The 21,356-nt window shown below is 33.1% G+C and overlaps 1 protein-coding gene across 2 annotated transcripts in view; it reads left to right on the forward strand.

The window, feature by feature from the left end:
* Positions 1–21,356, forward strand: part of LOC118194460 (polyamine-transporting ATPase 13A3-like) — a 130,725-nt gene that overhangs the window by 83,231 nt on the left and 26,138 nt on the right. For both annotated transcript variants that reach the window (XM_085825879.1, XM_085825883.1), the window contains 9 exons: positions 3,498–3,559; positions 3,638–3,782; positions 4,053–4,145; positions 4,224–4,377; positions 5,977–6,097; positions 10,577–10,701; positions 11,268–11,455; positions 15,438–15,539; positions 18,210–18,289. In XM_085825879.1, coding sequence (XP_085682005.1) covers positions 3,498–3,559; positions 3,638–3,782; positions 4,053–4,145; positions 4,224–4,377; positions 5,977–6,097; positions 10,577–10,701; positions 11,268–11,455; positions 15,438–15,539; positions 18,210–18,289 — 1,070 coding nt within the window. The remainder of the gene's footprint in view (positions 1–3,497; positions 3,560–3,637; positions 3,783–4,052; positions 4,146–4,223; positions 4,378–5,976; positions 6,098–10,576; positions 10,702–11,267; positions 11,456–15,437; positions 15,540–18,209; positions 18,290–21,356) is intronic.

Raw genomic sequence — 21,356 nt, forward strand, 5'->3', positions numbered from 1 at the left:
TTTCTGAGTGACACTGATTTCTTTGGCTTGACCTCTACTATAGCTGCTATTCGCTCTGTACTTATACCCTCTTGTCTTCCACATTCAGTAAATGCTTCGTGCTCTGGATCAGCTCCATCTGCGTCATATATCTTTCTGTAATGACATGGAGCTATCCAAGAAATACAGCATCCAGGCATATGTCATGATGTGGCTATTGTATTTATAATAATGGAATGATCTGAATATTTCATCCATAATAATATTTATTATCGATGCTATAACCAAATCAATCCATAATGACATCTAATTATACAGGACCTCTAGCATCTCGCAACACATACAGCTAGCTATCCAGGGAAAAGAGAAATGCAAACTGCTGGACGACAAATATTTCCATACAGTACAATAAATTTATTAACTACTTTTGTGAGAGTACTTTCCTCTTAAAGGTTAGGAAAACAGTAGCTTTCTCTATTCACGTTCTTTCTGCACATCATTCATTACGATTGCCAATTTCTATTTTTACTTCCTTGTACGAAGTAAAAAGGAAGTATTGTAATCGCAAAAAGTTTCAAGCAGCATATTTCAACGAAAATATCCATTTTGACCGCTATCAAATGCAATTTAACGATGTTTTTGCGTGATATCTGTACGTAAGGACAGAATAAAAGACTCGTTTCTTCCAAAAAAATTATAAAACTGCTTTAAAATTAATTCTGAAGAGAATTTTTCGTGGCGTCTGTACGAACGTATGTACGTACGTACGTACGTACGTATCTCGCATAACTCAAAAACGAGTACCCTCAGAACGTTGAAATTTTGTATATAGGACTGCTATAACATGTAGATGTGCACCTTGTATTTTGATTGCAATCGGCCGCACTACACGTATATAAATATATTTATATATATATCTACTCTGTTACCCGGCTCAGTGATCTCAGTTTCTTTACTCTTATATGTTTGTAAATTGTATATTTTTTGCTTTAAAAATGATTTAATTATGTTGTTTTTATCTTTCGGTTAAGGTTTTTATGCTTTTAGTAAATCTGTATGCAATATTTTTAGAATTATCAACAATTTTAAAGTTGTTTAAGTGCCCCTAAGCCTTTTTTTTTTTTTTTTTGATGGCGGCCATTGATTGTTTACATTTGAAACAGCAGACTAGTGGATTTGTTGCAAATCTAGAGAAACTTAGTTTCGCAAGAACAAAGATAACGCCTTCATTTATTATTGCGAATTAAATCATGCTTAATCCTTTTTGGAATTTCTTCGAGGAAATAAGTGTTTAAGATTTACTTCGTAATTTTTAATGCAGATATTTTATAGTTTTTATGTATTTTTGCCTTCTCGCGAAGTGAGAATTGAATTAACTGAATGAAAAATACTCAATCGTCTGTGAAAAACTGTTTCTTTTTTGTTTTGTTTGCTTAATTTCTTTTATACATCATTCTAGCTTTATTATAGTATTTGAATAGAACATGTGGCAACGATTAGATAATTCTATTCTTTAAATGATATAAATTTTGTGCATTATGAGTTATAATATGAACGAAATATAATACTGTTAAGTGAATCTAGCGCCAGAGTGTCGCTTTGGTAAACAAATACTAGAGTGAATTTTATAGAACACATTTATTCTATTGTGGTTTATGCGCTGTCGGCGAAGTAGATTTAATTCAATCCAATAAGTTTAAATGAAATGCAAGAAAAAATGCGTATATTTTAATATTCCGCACAAGGAAGTCATGTGGTGTACATATCAGATTTTTTTCCAAATGGGAAGAAAGTTAAGATGATTCACTTCCTGTAGAATTGTTAAATTCCCGAAAAATTTAATGAACATCTACTGTTCTCGATTGTGTTCGAATTTTATTCACTCAAATCTTTAGAAAACATAACCCATTCCGACGTATTTAAAGCAGTTTTTTTTAGTTCCATTCATGTATCATTTTCATTTTATAAATAGCAATATTTTCTATTTCAATTTATGTGATTGTATCTCTTGTTATGTTTTTTTCTGCCGCGTTTACACATTTGTATATATTCTTAATATTGTCATTCATTCTTGCTTTTCTTCCTATTATTATTCCATCTATTACGTCCACATTCATGAACCTAATTTTTCTTCTGTAATTGCTTCATTCTTGCATTGCAAATACTGCAAAATCTATCCATACCTTATAGTTTACAACCATCATTATACTGCACATCAAAACTGAGCTGAATTGCCCTTACTGTATTATAGACTGTTTATTACATACGCTGTATATCTCATGATACATACGCTTGATATATTGTCAACGCAACATGTTTTCCTCAACGTTTCTGTAGACCGTTTCTACTGCTGAAAATACACTACTCAAAGTTCACAAGTATAGCAGTTGCCCAATCGGCAAAACGAAGAACTTTTAAACGGTCCCATCACTTAATTAACTAGGAAGTAAACAGTCAAAGACCTTGTTAAAACTCTCATATATTTTGCTAGTCAGTGAGATTTTCCTGCTTCCTATAGTCTTCGTCAGATTAGATTATTTTCTTAATTTAGTTTGTAGGGACATTAGGTTATTTTGAAGCAGGAGTGATGAACTCCTTGGCCGGGAATCGAATCACGGACCTCTGGAATACGCGTCTAGCGTGCAGACCACTACACCACGAAGGCACGCTAAGAAGGCGGGAGAAATACCTTATATACTCACCCTTTTAAAGGGCGACTGGAGTTTTAGGGGACCCAATCTCCAAATCCTGGGTGTGGACAACCATCACCCACCACCCTTTTAGTTTGGTTGCAACTGTAGAGAAATTAGGTTATTTCGAAGCAGGAGAGATGAAAAATGAGCAAAGCCTTCGCCAGAAATCGAACGAAGGACCTCTGAAATATGCGCCCAGCGTGCATACCACTACATCACGAAGGCAAGCTAAGAAGGCGGGATAAATACCTTATAAATTTGATGATGACTATAGATAAACAGGACAGTGTAAAGATCGCACTAATTTATAAAATACATGATTCATTTAGCAACAATTTTGACTATTCGTTAACCATCGTTATTATAAACAACCTTCAGATTTTTTGCATAAACTTCACTACTAATATTTGCTTAATTTAATTTAAATTTTCCTTTATCCAGACAATTTTTGATGGCTCTTTTTTAACTACGTGTGGAAAAGTTCGAGCTCTAAAGGCGCTAAAATAGAAATCACTTATATTCATAATTAATTCAAAATAAGTATTTTACATTTTTAATACGGTAAACGTAATAAGTAGGAAGATGAAACTGTGAGAAATTTTTCACAAGATAGCTACTATAAGAATGCTGTTAAAGTTACGTCTTCTTTGTAAAACACTTATAAAGCTATTATAATATGATTGCAAAAAATTCTACAATAAAAATTGTGTTTCTAAATTATTTTTGTAAATTTTTACTATAGTTCAGATTTAAATTGGTTTAGGATTTTGAATACTACAGCGAGCTAAAATTTTGAATTTTGCTTTTATCGTAAATTCTACCCAGACAGGAACACTTACAGAAGATAGTCTTGACCTGCATATTCTTTTGCCAGTTCAAAACGGAAAGTAAGTATCTCGTTTATAATTTTCTCGTAGTTTGTAGCATAATATCATGAAAGAAATTAAATTATATGTTTCCAACAGGTTTCAATCACCTGTAAAAGATCTAACATGCCTGCATGACAAACTTCTAGTGAACTGCTTGGCATCGTGTCATTCTTTAACAAAAATAGAGGATGAATTGTTTGGAAATGATCTAGATATCAAAACCTTTAAAGCTACAGGATGGGTAACGATGTTCCAGTTATTATTTTAATTATTAAATTTTAAGAAATTGTGATTAATTTCGAATTCATTTATTTTGTGAGATCAAAAATTCTCACGTTTTATGGATCAAATCTTTTTTTAGCATTTATTTTAAATGCCTTCAGATATTAGATCTCCTGTTAAAGGTATAATCTACTACTACTCCCGATGTTCATAAATGATTTTTTCTTTGTTTTGTTCACAGCAACGCGATATTTCTCTTCTAATTTCATCCCTCGAACTTACTTTGCAGGTTTTGCAACAACCGACAGTTACAGATGCAGTTCCTTTCGAAAATATTCCTCCGAGAATTGTTTATCCTAATCCTTCCAAACATTTCAGAGAGGTATGTAAGCAGTTCATTGCTAATTCTATTTTATCCTAGATGCTGAAATATTTTCTAATTTAATTTCTAATCTTCAAGGAATTAAAAGCAATTGCTATTCTGAGGCAATTTCCTTTCGAATCATCTCTGAGAAGGATGAGTGTAGTCGCCAAAGTCGATGGAAATAACCACTTCGAAGTCTTCTTAAAAGGTGCTCCAGAAATTGTATGCTCTTTTAGCAGAAACGAATCAGGTATAGTACATGGATGAAATAATGCGTAAATTATTTGTCATTTCGTAAACTTAGAACTGCAGTAAATGCAAACGTGCAGACTTTTCAAGTATTTAGTTTACTTACTTGAAACGTGTTTATCATATAGCATTAACATTTCTAAAGTAATAACACTTCGTTCTCATGGAGCTAATAATATCATATTTCTTTTCATATTTTGTTTTTTTTTAAACAATTTTATCGTCCGAAAATCGAGAAGGGAAAATTATGCGCATAATTTAATTTCGAAGGATGTGGTTACATATCAAACGGGAGTAGAAGGACGAAGTGAGAACGTACAAAATGAAAAGCGGTCGTGTATATAAACTACAGGTAATTATCTTAATATTATATCTTTAAAAGAAAACTACATTCCAATACGAATAATTAGTAATAGTAGCAGTGTATTGCTCTTGTAACTAGGTGTAATTTAACTTGTAACTAGGTGTATCTTGTACCTAGGTGGCAGATCCTTGATTAGACGTGTAAGCGACTTATCGTTATATCTCAGATGAAACAGAACTTAAGAAGATCGGAACTCAAAATAATTTAACAGAAGTCCTTTCTTGTGCTTACAAACCATCCAGTATTCATGATGTAACTCAAAAGATAAGGAATTCAAATTTAAAACTAAGTTAAATCTGAAGTTGACGAAAGGCTACACAAAAATAATTAACGCGCGGTTTAGTTCAGACCTACACCGGAGTGACAAGCGCTATTGCCAAGTATAATGCAATGCCGAAGACAAACTGCTATTATAGAATTGCGACTAGCAAAGTGGCCTTCAGGAGGCAGAACACACTCATATTAAACAATCAAAAACCGCCCTTTAAATACTATCTCTTTCTACCTATATCGCTTGTATACGCAAGAACTAAAGTTAGCATTCTGGCAGGAAAACGGAAAATTATAATGACATTAAAACTACATAAAATAACTGGTTAGATAAAAATAAATACATTCTTTCAATATATTTATTTCTGTTTCTTTTGGACTTGAATCCCGCCATTCTTATTATTGTCTCTGCGACTGCTTAGGCTTCAAATCATTCATAAATAATTACAGAATGTGAATGTGCAGCTGACTCAACAATGTCACTGACATAAAGTTCAATAGTTAGAAGGGAATGGTTAGGCGTCACCTTCGCAGGTAATTTGAGAGAATTGGTCTTTGTTAATTAGATGAAAACAATCACTACGTGGGCGAATCCATTTTTTTAAATGTAGGGAAGCTCGTTCTCTGAACGCATTGAGGAAGGAGAAAATTATGCGAATATTTTTAAAATTTCCAGAACTGTGTTAAAAAGCTGGGGGGATAGGAATGCGCAAGGAAAAACGGTACTTTTTTATTTAAATTTAATCATAACGTTTTAAAACATACAGGTTAGTGCTTTATGATTTAATATCCGTAACTCCGAGAAACAGACTGACAGTCTAAATGTCTATTATATTGAAGGTTTAAAATATCTTGTTCGAAAAGGAAGAATTTTAATTTATTTTCAATAACTTATTTAAATAAAAGTTCATTACTAAAAGCTTAAATAAATTTCTAACTTCAAACTTATTTCCTTGTTTATTGCAGTTCCCAATAATATACAGGAAGTCCTGAAGTTCTACACAAGCCAAGGTTTTCGAGTTATTGGAATGGGATGCAAAACACTTCCTGAAAATGTATCATGGGAAATGGCTTTACAATTATCTAGGTACTTCATCAAAATTAAATACGAAATCGCAGCAGATATTTACGTTAAAAGTATTTGTGTATATGGTATGTAGTTTCAAAATAGATTGTACCAATTCATTCATCTTACTTCGGTTTTCTCAGCTACATTAATTTAGGAAATCAAGAAGTAATACGTATAGAGTTAAAGCAATGTCCCTAGTAGTCCCAGTAGCAATTTGAAGAAGAATATAGCATAATTACTGGAAATATTTTGTGATTGATGGGTACAGCTTTTGCATCAAAACAATTCATTTCATGTAATCAAATACATATTAAACATTTATTAAATGCGTTAAATGTTCTCCTGTCTCAAGTGAAATGGGAATATAAATTTAGATAAATTATGCTTAATATCATTATCTTTGAGAATTCATCCTTTTTGTTAATATATAGAGAGTATATTTATTTTTCAACTTAATCTTAGTGAACTTATCTTGCAGTGCAATAATTGAATACCGATGAATGATGATTTATTTGTGAATTTGTTAATACATAAACTGGCCACTGAATAAGAAACCTTTTAGTAATAATGAAGTTGGCTTCCTATATCTAAATTGCAGCAAGTACGCAATTCGGCGTAAATTACAGGATGCTTAAAGTGTTTGTTTTGTTTTGGTTTATTTGATTATGGCAAAGAACTCGAGAGCTATCTGCTTAAGGAAAAAGACGCTTTCGTTGAGGACTTTCTAAGGGAAACTGGCTCACGCTTAAATGAATCAATATCCAAAGCATAAAACGCAGCCAGAAGACTTGCATTCAGATTGTTCGGATTGGATGCAGATGGAGTACTACTATTTCTGATTACTTTTTCTAATGTATTCTATGGTTTTCCCAGAAAATTTGAATTCTGGACTTTTATTGCAGCTCTTAATACCATACAGGAAATTTTGAAGTCCTACACAAGTCAAGAGCTTCGAGTTACTGGAATGGGATGCAAAGCGGTCGCGCAAATCTACCATGGGATAATCTATATATGATGAGATAAGCGATTTGAGTTCTGGACTTTTAGATGTCCAAAGAACTTTACCTAGTTCGTTATGACGCTTCTTGATTCAGCCCTGAATAATGGCGGCGCGAAAGGAAATGAGAAATGTCATCTACAAAGCATTCATTTCCTTTCGGATAAAGGTGTATTACGGGTTTCATTGGCCATAATATCCAGATAAACCTCACGACTATTTAGCAGCATCAACTGACATTGTTTTAGGAAATTATATTTCAGATTATGATACTTCTTTCAGACATTTTAGCAGCATACATAAGTCCGTTAGATCATTCCCCCATAATCTTGGATACTCAGCATTTAAGAATGGAGTATCAAGTTACTTTATGACTCCTTGATAAATTATTGAGGCCAGCTGTGATTAATTTGAAAAATAAAATTTTTAATACGTTATGTGGATTTAATATTTTGTTTTTACTGCATTAATATTATGTCTTGTTAAAAATCTTAAAGGTAAGTTTAAAAAATAAATTAAATCTTTGGGTATAATTTTATCCTAAAACACCGGTAGAAAGTTGTCTGTATTTTTCAGGCATTCATTTAACAGTAAGTGGAAAAGGTGTGTTTTAGTGTGTATAATCTTTTTATAAGTCTTTCTAATTCTGTTCTTCCTCATTTTTTACTTCCTTGTACGAAGTAAAAAGGAAGTATTGTAATCGCGAAAAGTTTCAGGCAGCATATTTCAACGAAAATATCCATTTTGACCGCTATCGAATGCAATTTAACGATGTTTCTGCGTGATATCTGTACCTAAGGACAGAATAAAAGACTCGTTTCCTCCAAAAAAATTCTAAAACTGCTTTAAAATTAATTCTGAAGAGAATTTTTCGTGGCGTCTGTACGAACGTATACGTACGTGCGTACGTACGTACGTACGCACGTTCGTATCTCGCATAACTCGAAAACGAGTAGCCTCAGAACGTTGAAATTTTGTATTTTGTATATAAGGCTGCTATAACATGTAGATGTGCACTTTGCACCTCGTATTTTGGTTGCAATCGACCGCACCAAACGTATATAAATACTATATTTATATATATATCCACTCTGTTACTCGGCACAGTGATCTCAGTTTCTTTACTCTTATATGTTTGTTAATTGTACATTTTTTGCTTTAAAATTGATTGAATTATGTTGTTCTTATCTTCCGGTTAAGGTTTTTATGCCTTTCGTAATTCTGGAAGCAATATTTGTACAATTATCAACAATTTAAAAGCTGTTTAAGTGCGGTTAAGTTTTAAATAACATGGCGGACATATTTGTTTACATTTGAAACAGCAGAATAGTAGATTTGTTGCCAATCTAGAGAAAGTAAGCTTTGCAACAACAAAGATAACGCCTTCATTTATTATTGTGAATTGAATCATGCTTAATTCTTTCTGGAATTTCTTTCGAGGAAATGAGTGTCTAAGATTTACTTCGTAATTTTTAGTATAGATATTTTGCGTTTTTATGTATTTTTGCCTTCTCGCGAAGTGAGAACTGACTTAATTGAATGAGAAATACTAAATCGTCTGTGAAAAACTGTTTCTTTTCTGTTTCTTTGCTTAATTTCTTTCATACATCGTTCTAGTTTTATTATAGTATTTGAATAGAACGATAAGATAACGATAAGGCAACGATAAGATAATTCTTCAAATGATATAAATTTTGTGCATTCAGAGTGTCGTTATAGTAAACAAATATAGTGAATTTTAAAGAGTGCATTTATTTTATTGTGGTTTATGCGCTGTCGACGAAGTAGATTTAAATGAAATTCAAGAAACAAATGCGTATAATTTAATATTCCGTACAAGGAAGTCATGTGGTGTATACATCAGATTTTTTAACTATGTGAGGCTACATTAGCAAATTCTTTGCAACTCCCTGCGTTAAATATGGTCTGATGTGTTCACACAAAAGACAGTACTGAATGTATCGAATAGTTATCATGCACTTGGAAGTTCTACTGCTTTTTATAATACAATCTTCCCCCCCCCCAAAAAAAAGTCTAAGCACCATGAAGGGAGTACTTGTTTTGATGAAATTGAATATGTGTATAGCTCATACACAGATAATAAAATAATTAAAAAAAGAAGGTCATAGTACCTGTTCACGGATCACAATCACCCACTGAGTGTTCAAATTAGCAGTTGGTCGAACCGCCCCTGGCGGCAATGCATGCTTAAATTCGTTGAGGCAAGGAGTGGTAGAGGTTCCTAATGTCATCCTGCGACACATTCTACCAGACATTCATCAGATGTCGCTCCAGATCTGCGATATTTTGTGGTGCCCTAATCCGGTGGCTTACCATATCCCAGACATGCTCGAATGGTGAAAGGTCTGGTGACCTTGTTGGCCAGAGATGAGTATCAACCGCACGGAGACAGTCCAGAGATATGCAAGCGGTATGTGGCCTGGCATTAGCTCCGTGAGATGGTGGACACTACCACGGGAGGTATAAACGTAGCTGTAGTACGTTGAATAGTCGACAATAATACCGTTGGGGGCGGTTCGGGCCTGGCGAACAATCATCCTATCTTGCCCCGCATTTGTGCTCCTTGCCCTTACAGAGCCTTCAATTCGTCGGCAATTTCCTTGTAGAAACCGTTGCTGCCAACATCTTTGCACAGCAGTGTCTGTAACAACAGCTGCAGGTGGCGGCCTATTGCTCGGTATAACCACCCAGCTTAACGCAACCCTACCAAGCGACCACGTTTGAAGTCATTTAGTTGTCTGTAAGATTTTCGATATCGTCGTATTGGCATCTTTAGTTGTTTCTTTACGGAATTACAATGGAAGCAACAAAAAGATAAATTTTCTGCTTCTCTGTTACTGATTTTATACTTTGCGAATTGCGCACTAGAAATGCGCGCTATGATCGCAATTCCTGTTCATTTGCCCTGAAACGTTGATCATTTGCATGTCCGATCAAGATACCAAATTTCGTCACGATCGCAAAAGTCCTTCTTGGTGCTTCGATTTTTTTTTTTTTTTTTTTTTTGCCAAAAGAGTTTACTTTAATGGTAACACAGATATTGTTGTCTTACATCCTTGTTAACAGAAGTATGTCCCTTAGATAGGTAATCAGAATTTTGTTTACATGCGTTCAAGACTTTAACAATATCTCATATAATTCGAACAAAACGTTTCACAAACAGTAGTTTTTGAATGTGCTCCAAAGCATGTTTATGATAAAACCTGTTTCAAACCCCAAAAGTATATTCGTTTTCGGTACCAGAATATTATGTCATTAACCATTATGCAGAACAGTTAAATAATTCGAGAAGCAAGGTCCTGATGAACTCGGCATCGTATATATTTATTTCAACATCGGTATCGTATATATTTATTTGAATTTAATGCCACATGAATGATCACAACATTAATTAAAGGTTTCTTGTTCAATGACCATCTTTCGTATAAAAAAGCTGACATATTAGCAATGACTCATCTGTTTTCTCATTTTTATTTCAGAGAAGAATTAGAGAAAGATCTGCAGTTTTTAGGATTAATAATTCTAGAAAACAGCTTGAAGCCAGAAACAGTGCCTGCGCTAAACATATTGCGTGATGCTAATATCAGATCGATTATGGTCACAGGTACAAAAGATCTTTCAAAGCATTTATTTTCTCAAGATAATATCGAAATGACTTTTTTCTTTATTGCTTGGCTATAAATATTGCTTGTATATATTCCCAAACACAAATACTAAAAACGTTCACGTCCCAATTAAAGTCGTTTTCACGCTATATGATTTGAAATGCCACAAATACACATGGACGTTATATATTATTTTCTATTTCAAAAAATTATTTTCAAAAATGAAGGTTGAATGCGCCAAGAATATTTTAACCATTTTCGAGAATATATTTAAAAAATGTAGTAGGATTACGTTAAAGCTAAATTTATTATTTAATATAGTAATGTATTTATGATTTAATATAATAATATGATTCAATATGATTTACATCTCTTGGTAGTATTTATTTTCAATATTTAGTCAAATATTTTCAATATTTAGAAACTTTACTAATGTATTTCTGTAAAAACACATTGTAATCGTTAATTTTTTAATTCTGAACATCATACATAATATATTTTAATATGCTATTAATTTATTATCATATATTTCATGACAAATCTTGCATTTTCCGCTCATTTTCAGGAGATAATCTGTTGACAGCTATTACCGTAGGAAGGAAATGTGGAATGATAGCAGAAATGGATAAGATAATTACAGTTGAAGCAACTACATCCACTGGCTTAAATACGAGCTCCAAAAGCCATCTAGAAGTTGAATTCAGTTTTGTCAAACTTCCGTTATCGGTGAAAGAAAACCAGGATAATAAAGATGTGAGTAGCATTTGTAAAATGAGTTTTCGTGTAACCTTTCATAAGCACGCTTTTCTGTCCAGTGAGGGAAACGGAGATAATGCTATGCTCTCTTTTTCCGGTTGCGCCTTTAATCTGGTTTCTCGACATTTAAAATTCTATTTTTTGTCTCTTTTAATTTATAAAACACACACCAGAAGTGTAAAAAAAACAAGTACCAAAAATTTTGTTTTAGTTTTTATTCCTATTTACTGCTTTTGCAATTATTGTTACTATATTTTTCTTAATTTTTATATTTCTGGGTCCATAAAACTTTTGCGCTAATATTGTTAATACTGAAATACGTATTTAAAGTAAAAACAGGCACTCAAAGCTCTATTTTATTTTGCTACAATTTTTTTCTTATCTGCAAGTTTATCATATTGATTTTGCAGATTTATTAAAATCTATAAAAATTTATATTTTGTTTTCCTGCGCTTTTGCTTAATAAGTACATTTAATACTTATTACACTGATTCTCAAACATTTTTATGGTGTAACCATTGTTCAGGACACCCTTAAGGTTAAAAATGGCAGGGCTTGTAAGCGTTTATGATTTCCTGATAAATTATTCAGGCTAATTTGAAAAATGAAACCTGTATTAAGAATGTCTCCAAATATGCCAACGTTCTTCTAAAAATACTGCCTTTACTGCCCTAATATTATCTCTTGCTGAAAACCTTGTAGCATTTATTGTTTAAACTAACCGGTTATTTATAACTCAAGTCTTTACTATAACTTCTTCTTTCCGTTTCCTAACTAGAAATGTAAATGAGTTAGAGAGTATTAAGATAATGATTCCCGGACTGTAGGACAGAGCGTATTTCTGCCTCTTAAGCCAACATTGCTTTAATTCTGCCATCTCCTCTAAGCTTGTAATTATTAAGCTTTGCTTTATTTGCTGCCGACATTTAAATTGTTATGCTGGATAGAGAATTGATCCAACTTCGATTTAAATTTATTTGTGCAGTCTGTAACTACGAGCTTACATTTTAATTTAAATTTGAGTACTATTTTGGTTGCATCGCCACAAGTGGTGGTCGATTCTGTTAGCACAGGAAGTGTATTTATGTTCAAAGTTTGTGTTTCAATAAAAAGGTTATTTTAAAACCTTTAAGTTAATTTCAGACAAAGAAATTATTCGCTTTATGCCTGTTAGGAGTTTGAAACTGTTTATGCTCCCAAGGTAAGTCAAACTCTATAACCTGATAAGGTATTTCTCCCGCCTTCTTAACGAGCTTTCGTGGTGTAGTGGTCTGCACGCTCAGCACGTAATTGAGAGGTCCGCGGTTCGATGCCCGGCGAAGGCGTTGCTAATTTTTCATCTTGCCTGGTTTCAAAAAATACCTAAGGGCTCTACAGTGGTGCCCGAACTAAAAATGGTGTTGGATGAGGATTCTCCACACCCAAGATTTAGCGATTGGGTCGCTTAAAACCCCAGTCGCCTTTTAAAAGGGGGAGTATATAAGGTATTTCTCCCGCCTTCTTAATGAGCCTTTGTGGTGTAATGATCTGCATGCTCAGCGCGTAATTGAGAGGTCCGCAGTTCGATTCCCGGCGAAGACGTTGCTAATTTTTCATCTTGCCTGCCTTTAAAAAGTACCTAATGTCTCTACAACCCTAAATATCAATTTAAAAGATAAAATAAAACCCCTAATCATAATAATAAAAGAGTCTGTAAATTTTCTCGAATCAAAATTTCAATCATCTATGAGAGATAGTGAATTCTCAATGTACATCAAAGAAAAGTGTGTGTCTGCACTTTAATTCAGCTTTCTTTGAAAGAATATGAAGATGAAATAGTCTGAAGGATAACTCCAAATTTGTTGAAATGCAGTACTTGTTTCTTGTTTAACGCAATGGCTGAAAACCCGAAAAAACATTATAAAATTAATGACGTTATCAATGATTTGCTCTTCCTGTTCGACACAGTTATTCAGTGATATTTTCTTGAAATTGGAATTCTGAAAGTTTCCTCAGTTACAGTTTAATAATTTCTACATTTTCTTTCACTAAAAAGAAATTGAATAGATTGAAATGTTCCAGTACCGAAAATAAATATCTTACCTAGAAATCACCAACTTAATTCCAGGAAAACATTTCCCTATCTTAAATGGAAAAAATTCCTCTATGGTTTAGTTCATCTGTATTATATAAAATCAAGTGTTTCTGATATTCGCAAAAAGATTTTTAAGAAGATTTAAAATTAGGGTTTTTTATTTATAGGTACTCTGGGAATTCAAGTTTCTTTTTAAAAGCTTTCTATGACCATAAATCCCTAAAGTGTTTGCATTCTGTACCTTGAAGATATTTCTTCTGCTCAGTTAATCTTTGGAAGATACCAAAATGTCATCTCGTTTTCAGTAGAAATCATAATACATTCGAAATATTTATTAATTACGGCAATGTTCCCGTATTTATGATCAAATATACTTAGAGAATATATTACATTCAAGTTTTGTTTCGTTACATAATGTGACTCTAAAGAACTAGATCCAACGGAAGGTTAACAAGGTGTGAAATTTACATGAAAAAAACGCGGGACATTGGAAAAGGAGAAGGGAAATCCTGTCGTCATTGAGACTCCAAATGGCCGACGGCATTTAGCGTGAAATTGCAATGAGCAGTTCCTGACCCATTTTTTCCATTTTTCGCTTTATGATTGTAAACATCACGACCCTTTCGTTAAAATAAAGTGTTGCGTTCGTCTCTGCTAGTATTTCCTCGAACAGTTTTCTGTAATCGACGAATTTCTCATAATGCAAGTTATGTAATTATATATACATGTAAACTTATAAGGTATTTCTCCCGCCTTCTTGGCATGCCTTCGTGATGTAGTGATCAGCGCGCTCAAAGCGTATTCGAGAGTTCCGTGATTCGAGTCACGGGGAGGGCATTGCTCATTTTTCATATCTTCTGCTTCGAAATAACCTAATGTCTCTACAAACTTATTAAATAGACTTTGAGCTACTGCCATTTTCTTGGAAAGAATCACTCTGTATATTACGTTCGTTCATTTTCCGTTACATTAAAAAGTTACAAATATAATTACGGTTGAATATGATTGGAATGAAGAAGGGTTAAGAAAGAAATTACATCAATAGCGATTTGAAACTGTTTTCTGAGGTGAAATTAACATTTAGAGATACAGAGGAATACATCCGTTTAATTCATTTTATTTCGTCGTAGTAACTCTGTTTGTAGTAACTATTTTCAGATATTTTATTAGAATGTTTGTTATGATGTGAATTAATAGATAAGAACACATTGAAACGGTTTTTGTTTCACGTATATATTAAACTCATTGATAATATAATGCAATTTTTTAGTAAAAGGCATGCATTTCTGTAACACTTTCTCATAAAAGAGAGTTTGGGCAGAATAACATTCAGTCCTAATTGGTAATACGTCGCTGGGAATAGCTAGAACTTCAGTTTATGCATATCCTAAAATTAATGTTTGGAAATGTTTCACTATTTATGTTATTCGACTCAATTTATTAGTAGTACGATCGAGTGTTTCACTAATTCGTTCATATTCAGAGGTGCCTTAGCTGACATGATGGTGCAAACTCATGTAGAAAGGAAACTACATTTACTTAAACAAATACAAATTTATTAATACTCTGTAATTAATATAACATTTACTCTCAACAATGTGCAACATATACATTTCTTGCAATTTTTAACTTTAACGTTTTAATAGTTAACTTTTTTTAACGTCTCTCTCCTCTCCTCCAGAACATTTTCGTCCAGAACTTTCCATAGAATTGGTAAAAGTAAAATGTTATCCAATGTCTTTTTATTGCTTTTTGTTTGTTTAAAATGAACCTAACGGCATATAGAAATTAGTATTGATTTTTAATACATATTTTATAGCATATAGAAAGCATAACATACATTCTAATAGCATTTTATAAAATATAGAAACGAGTATTAGTTATTAATATATTTTTATATTTCAGGATACACATATACTAGCAATCTCTGAGGCAACATATCATTTTGTAATGGAGGGAAGTTCTTTCGATGTGCTTTGGAATTTGGACAAAACCTTGCTTAATAAAGTATAAAAATTAACATTTTTCTCGGTACTGTAATTGATAAAAAATTTAATGATAATATTAGAACTATTTTTTCTAAGCAATTATGATAAAATCAAGAATACAGATTTCTTAATATGCCATATGATCTGACTAAGTTTGTCATTTTTCCGGAATGAACAAAATTGTTGAAGTAAGCTTCACCACTGAATTACTATAAATATTCACTTCTCTCACTGATATTTGATTTATGAAACCTATATTTATTTATGTACTTCAGTTTATGAAAAATAGGTAAGCCAATATCCGCACTTATCTCTCACATTGCTTTGAAATTTTATTTTATTGCTATATTTTTTTTCTAAACACTGAAAAGGAAATTATCAATCTAAATTATAACATTAAGATTACTTCTACTTTGATCATAAATTCCGTTCAACAATTTACTTCTATTACAAATGGTTTTATGATAAAAATTACAAATACTTAGAATTAAGGCAAAGTTCCTCATGGGTATCTGGTCTGGACGAGTTTTGAAAATGTTTTAACAACAACTGGCTAGTATTACTTAAGTTAGATAACGTATTTCACTTGACTAAAATATTATGTATTTATGTAATAGAAGTACGACTATTATGTAGTTATTAATTAGAAGAAATGAAGAATTTCAACCTAATATTTAGCTCTAATTAACAAACATTTTATCGTTGATAGCAGTCTCTATGCGTTAGAAGTATGATGCTAACTGGATGTTGCGATAGTACTTGGTCGAAAGAACAGAGGTGAGGATCGTTTTCTTAAGCTTCCGATAGGGTTAGATTTGGATTATGTAGATTAGACAGAGCATGTCATAACAATTATGAAAACTGAAATTTAATTTTTGAATGAAAAGCTATTCAAGCACTTTTTGCCTCTTTTTATTTTACATCATGCACAAAGCGTTCCAGAACACCACGTACAAATTTGGTGGAGAGGTAATCAGTAGAAAAGTATCAGAAGGCATCAGAATCACATAGGAAAGCAAGGTCCCAGATGCCGCCGTCAGTTGATAAAAAGACATAAAGACAAAGCAAGCATACAATGCAGAAAGCAGCATTAAGCATTTTATTAGACGAAAAAATAATAAAGTGGTTAGAAGCATTTCGAGAGGTGTTTTGAATTCCGCCCATCGATACTAATGCACAAATGATACCTATGCTAAATGGATTGGCGAGCATTTTCAAAATGCCGAACGTTTCGCGGATCGAACCAGCAGCGATGGCGATTCTTGCAACAAGGTCCATTTCGTAGACACCTGCCTTCATGGCAACCCAAAATTAAAAATCAAGAAGCGATAAATCTTGGGATATTGTAAGCCATGCGACGAGACGAACTAGCCTAACAAACTTCCAAATGTCTTGTCCAGATGGTCACGTAGGAGAATTTTCCATAATCAGACGAAGCCCCAGCGCGTTGAATCCACATTCGGCGTGTAATTTTCACAAGCGCATCCAGCAGCAATTTCGGGAGAGCCAATTCCTGAAAAATGAGATACTTGTGAGCTTTCATTCGGCGATATAAGATATATGGGCCGACCAAACAGTCAGCCATGATTCCTGCCCACGTATTAACAGCAAAACTGTTTGTGTGGCACCTGGTCTGGTTTTGTGAGGATTGTCTATGGCTCCACACGTGTGCGCATTTTGGTTAGTGAACTCTTCCTCACACGTAAAGGACGCTTCATCAGTGAGTAAAATAGAACATGGGAATTGCGGTTCGAATACACATTTTTGTAGAAACCACTATAAAAATGCAACACGTCGTAGACAATCTTCTGCCTGCAGTGCTTGGATTCTTTGGAGATGAGAAGAGTGTAAGCCTTCGCTTTGCAGAAAATGCCACACAGCTGATGCGGATGCAGTTGTTGAGTGCACCTACTCTGATGCGGGGATTTCGGCAGATAAAGGCTTAAAAAGATACGAATGATAAAAAATTAGCAAAAATTCTAGTTTCCGAACATCGATTTCGTTTCAAGATTCGCTGTATTTGAGGATTCAGATGTCCATTCCCTATATATTGCACTAAACCACGCATCGTTAATGTTTTCAAAATATGTGAGCAATCTTAAATTTGGTATCAGTTCCTTATTAAACTAAAATATATTAATTGCAAATAAGGTGACAACTGCGCCTTTTATTTGAGTATAAAATAAGCATTCCAAAAAGATAAAATCTGAAAATACGGATATCCACTGATTGATATCTAAAAATATGTTATAACAAATGATAAATTTCTATAATTGAAGACGAACCTTGCTTTTCAAAGTAATGGAAACATCTTATTTGATTATCAGTTATAACTTTAAAATTAATCTCAACTTTGTTATATCAACTTTGTTAAGTATTTATTTCATATAAAATCTAGCAAGCAAATGTTTTACTGTCAAGCCTCGATTTAGACATTACGATTGCGGCATTATCAACAAGCAGAATCAAGTACCGCAATGGTGCAAATGTTAAGGTGTAATCAATTAAATACATGTTATTAATGATTTAATGGATTCGTCTAATGTTTTCAACAAATGCAAATTGCTTATGAATATTTAAGGCTGTATCTTTATATTGTTTTTATTATCTGTAAACCACATATTCTGCTGAATTGTTTAAAAATGTAAATGCTCTTGTAAATGTAACCCTTAGTTTTAATATACATCAGATACTCCTGAAAGGGACTATATTTGCTCGAATGTTACCTGATCAGAAACTTCACCTTGTCGAAGCTCTGCAGAATCTTGGGTAAGTATTGAACAGTAATCCTGATATTTATAAACATGTTATGATCCTTACTTTCTGAATGCCTTCGTCTAGTACGCACACTGTCCCCTGTAAGAATTAGTTAAGATAATTTTTAACGCTTTAGGATACGTAATTTTTAGATGATTTTATTTTAGAAACTGTGTTCTATTCGTTATTTGGTTAGCTATGCTTTAACCTGTAAGGATTATGTTAATTTTATTAGCAGTTAAATTTTAAGTTAAAGTTCCTTTCCTGTCAAATTCTTAACTTGAACTTACTACTTCCAGCCAGTACGTAGTTTTGGAATCACTCTAAATACTTAATGAGGAGGAGCGGTATTTAACCCGCGAAGTCTACTTGCTGAGTTAGAGAGAATCAGAGTTTCTGATTTGCGCGCGTGTGCCTTTGGGCTACTCTCTCTCTAAGTTGTTATTACGCTAGGACGTACTCAGGCCACTTGATAAGCTTCGTAGTCAAATAGAGTTAAGGGGCCAACTCGATTAGAATCTTGATAGCTTCGGCTATATCTCTTTAGTTAATCTTGGTTTTAGTTTATTTCTTAGTCTCTTAAGTTCAAGCCCAAGTGTCGGTTTTTATTGTACACTCCAAGACGGAGTTTTGTTAACTTTTATTGGAATAATAAATAATAACCCTTCCATCTTGTTACACGAACTTAACCGATAATTCGGTAACAAGTTCTTAAGATTCGTCACTTTCTACAGTTTCTGAGAAATACACTAGTGAGAATCTTACAAGCCTTAAAATTGAAAACAAACAAAAATATTTAGTTACTATTCAGTTTATTTCGTTGCATGTCTGATGAAAAGGTAGTTTAACTCACATTTACTATTATGTTTTACATACTTTAAATAAGAAGGATATTACAACTGAAGAACTATAATATTATGTAAACAATTTAAATTTTGCAGTTTTATAGCGTGAAAATGTAAAAATTATAGAATAGCGTAAAGAGAAGTACGTATCAATCATATTTTACAAACAATAACGTGTATGTTTTATAAATAGGTAGTAATACATAAGTCTATCTTAATTTTAAGATAAAATTTAGATCATTATGTCAAGCATCGGGTATGATAAAGTAATAAATTTAAACACAAAAAAATACATATTCTCTTTGTGTCAAGAATTAGTTTTTGTAGTTAACCAGTCTACAGTGTGTCCTTCACATTATAAACGTTTAAAATGAAAATTTTGAATTTTATCTCAAATGAATTTGCGAATTTTATGTAAAATTCATTAAAAATGAGGTTTCTGCCCCTAAAAAAGTGTAGAAAAATAAGCCATTTCCATTTTATTACCTAAACTACCCGTTTAACATATAGTATTATGCATCTTTTTCTACAATCAAGGGCCAAACCAAAATTTAAAAAGAGATCGCGCATTATTTTAAATAAAACATATTCTTAAATACGTACTATTATAACAACGTAAATATAATCTATGGTTTCTACTCCTACCATTAACTATCGAAGATCATAACTATCTATTTATAAAGAATTCTCTTCTTCCTTACAGCATGCTAATCGTGGTTTAATTAGAAACAGTCAGGTTAGCAGTCGTGAAATCTGAAACTAGAATCCCAACGAAGGCATTGCCGATTTTTTCATATTTCATTCTCCAAAAAACAACTAATGACGTTACAGATTATACGAAAAACAAATATTATCTAAAATGGCTTCTTCTGATTTTCTTAAAGGGGTCTAATGTAATCAAAATCGTAAAAACAACCTTGTATTTAGCGTAAGTATATTGAAACACTCAATCGATTTCGAGGGCAGCTAAAGGTCCCTCCTCATCAGAAGAAAGAAATACATAGAAAGAAAGAAGAAAAATAAAGGGGAAGGAGTCTCAGAAACACGTGGTCCTTATCAGCACTGCACGTGATTATAACCGGATTTTTAATCAGAGTTACACTGGCCGCCTACTTTTACTGAGCCAGGCTATCTGATCAAACATGTAACACAAAGGACAAGAAAAATTAGCGAAGTTAAAAATAGGGAGCGAGGGGCAACTGCACCTTCACGCTCAAAATCTGAACTTCGAATAATGGAAAGCAACCACTGAACGGATTTTTATACCCTCTGGTAGTACCAAACGCGAGGAGGTAACGCCATCTATCGGCAAAAATAGTAACTGAATTAAGATAGTAGAATTTTAAAGGCATTAGGAAAGACTGGATTGGACTTAAAATCATTAACTAATGCCTTTAAAATTCTACTATCTTAATTCAGTTACTATTTTTGCCGATAGATGGCGTCCTTCCTAATGCCTTTAAAATTCTACTATCTTGATTCAGTTACTATTTTTGCCGATAGATGGCGTTACCTCCTCGCGTTTGGTACTACCAGAGGGTATTAAAATCCGTTCAGTGGTTGCTTTCCATTATTCGAAGTTCAGATTTTGAGCGTGAAGGTGCAGTTGCCACTAGCTCCCTATTTTTAACTTCGCTAATTTTTCTTGTCCTCTGTGTTACATGTTTGATCAGATAGCCTGGCTCAGTAAAAGTAGGCGGCCAGTGTAACTCTGATTAAAAATCCGGTTATAACCACGTGCAGTGCTGATAAGGACGTGTTTCTGAGACTCCTTCCCCTTTATTTTTCTTCTTTCTCCTGATGAGGAGGGACCTTTAGCTGCCCTCCAAATCGATTGAGCGTTTCAATATACTTACGCTAAATACAAGGTTGTTTTTAGGATTTTGATTGTCACATTAACGTGCTTCTCTTCTAGTCGGTCCTAATGTAGTTAATATATTCTTAATATTTAATGGGAAGAACACGACAGTGAAGATTTTAAGGAACATAAGAATTATTCAAAACGTCTTGTGGATTATTTTGGATTTTCTTCCTTTTATTCATAGTAATTGTGAAATTACGCTTTACAAAAACTGCTTAATAGAATAAAATTTCGCGTAATTGTAAATAATTTCATACCAGGAAGAACTACTTTATCAAAAATGAGTGGCTGAGGATGTTTTCCACTAACATAGAACTGCTTATGCCAACTATCTTTTAAGTAAAAATTCAAATTAGGACTAAAATTTTGGAGA

The sequence above is a fragment of the Stegodyphus dumicola genome, chromosome 1 (genome assembly GCF_044657685.1).
Source record: "Stegodyphus dumicola isolate Sdum_Otavi_A_Nest chromosome 1, ASM4465768v1".
NCBI classification, from domain to species: Eukaryota; Metazoa; Arthropoda; class Arachnida; order Araneae; family Eresidae; genus Stegodyphus; species Stegodyphus dumicola.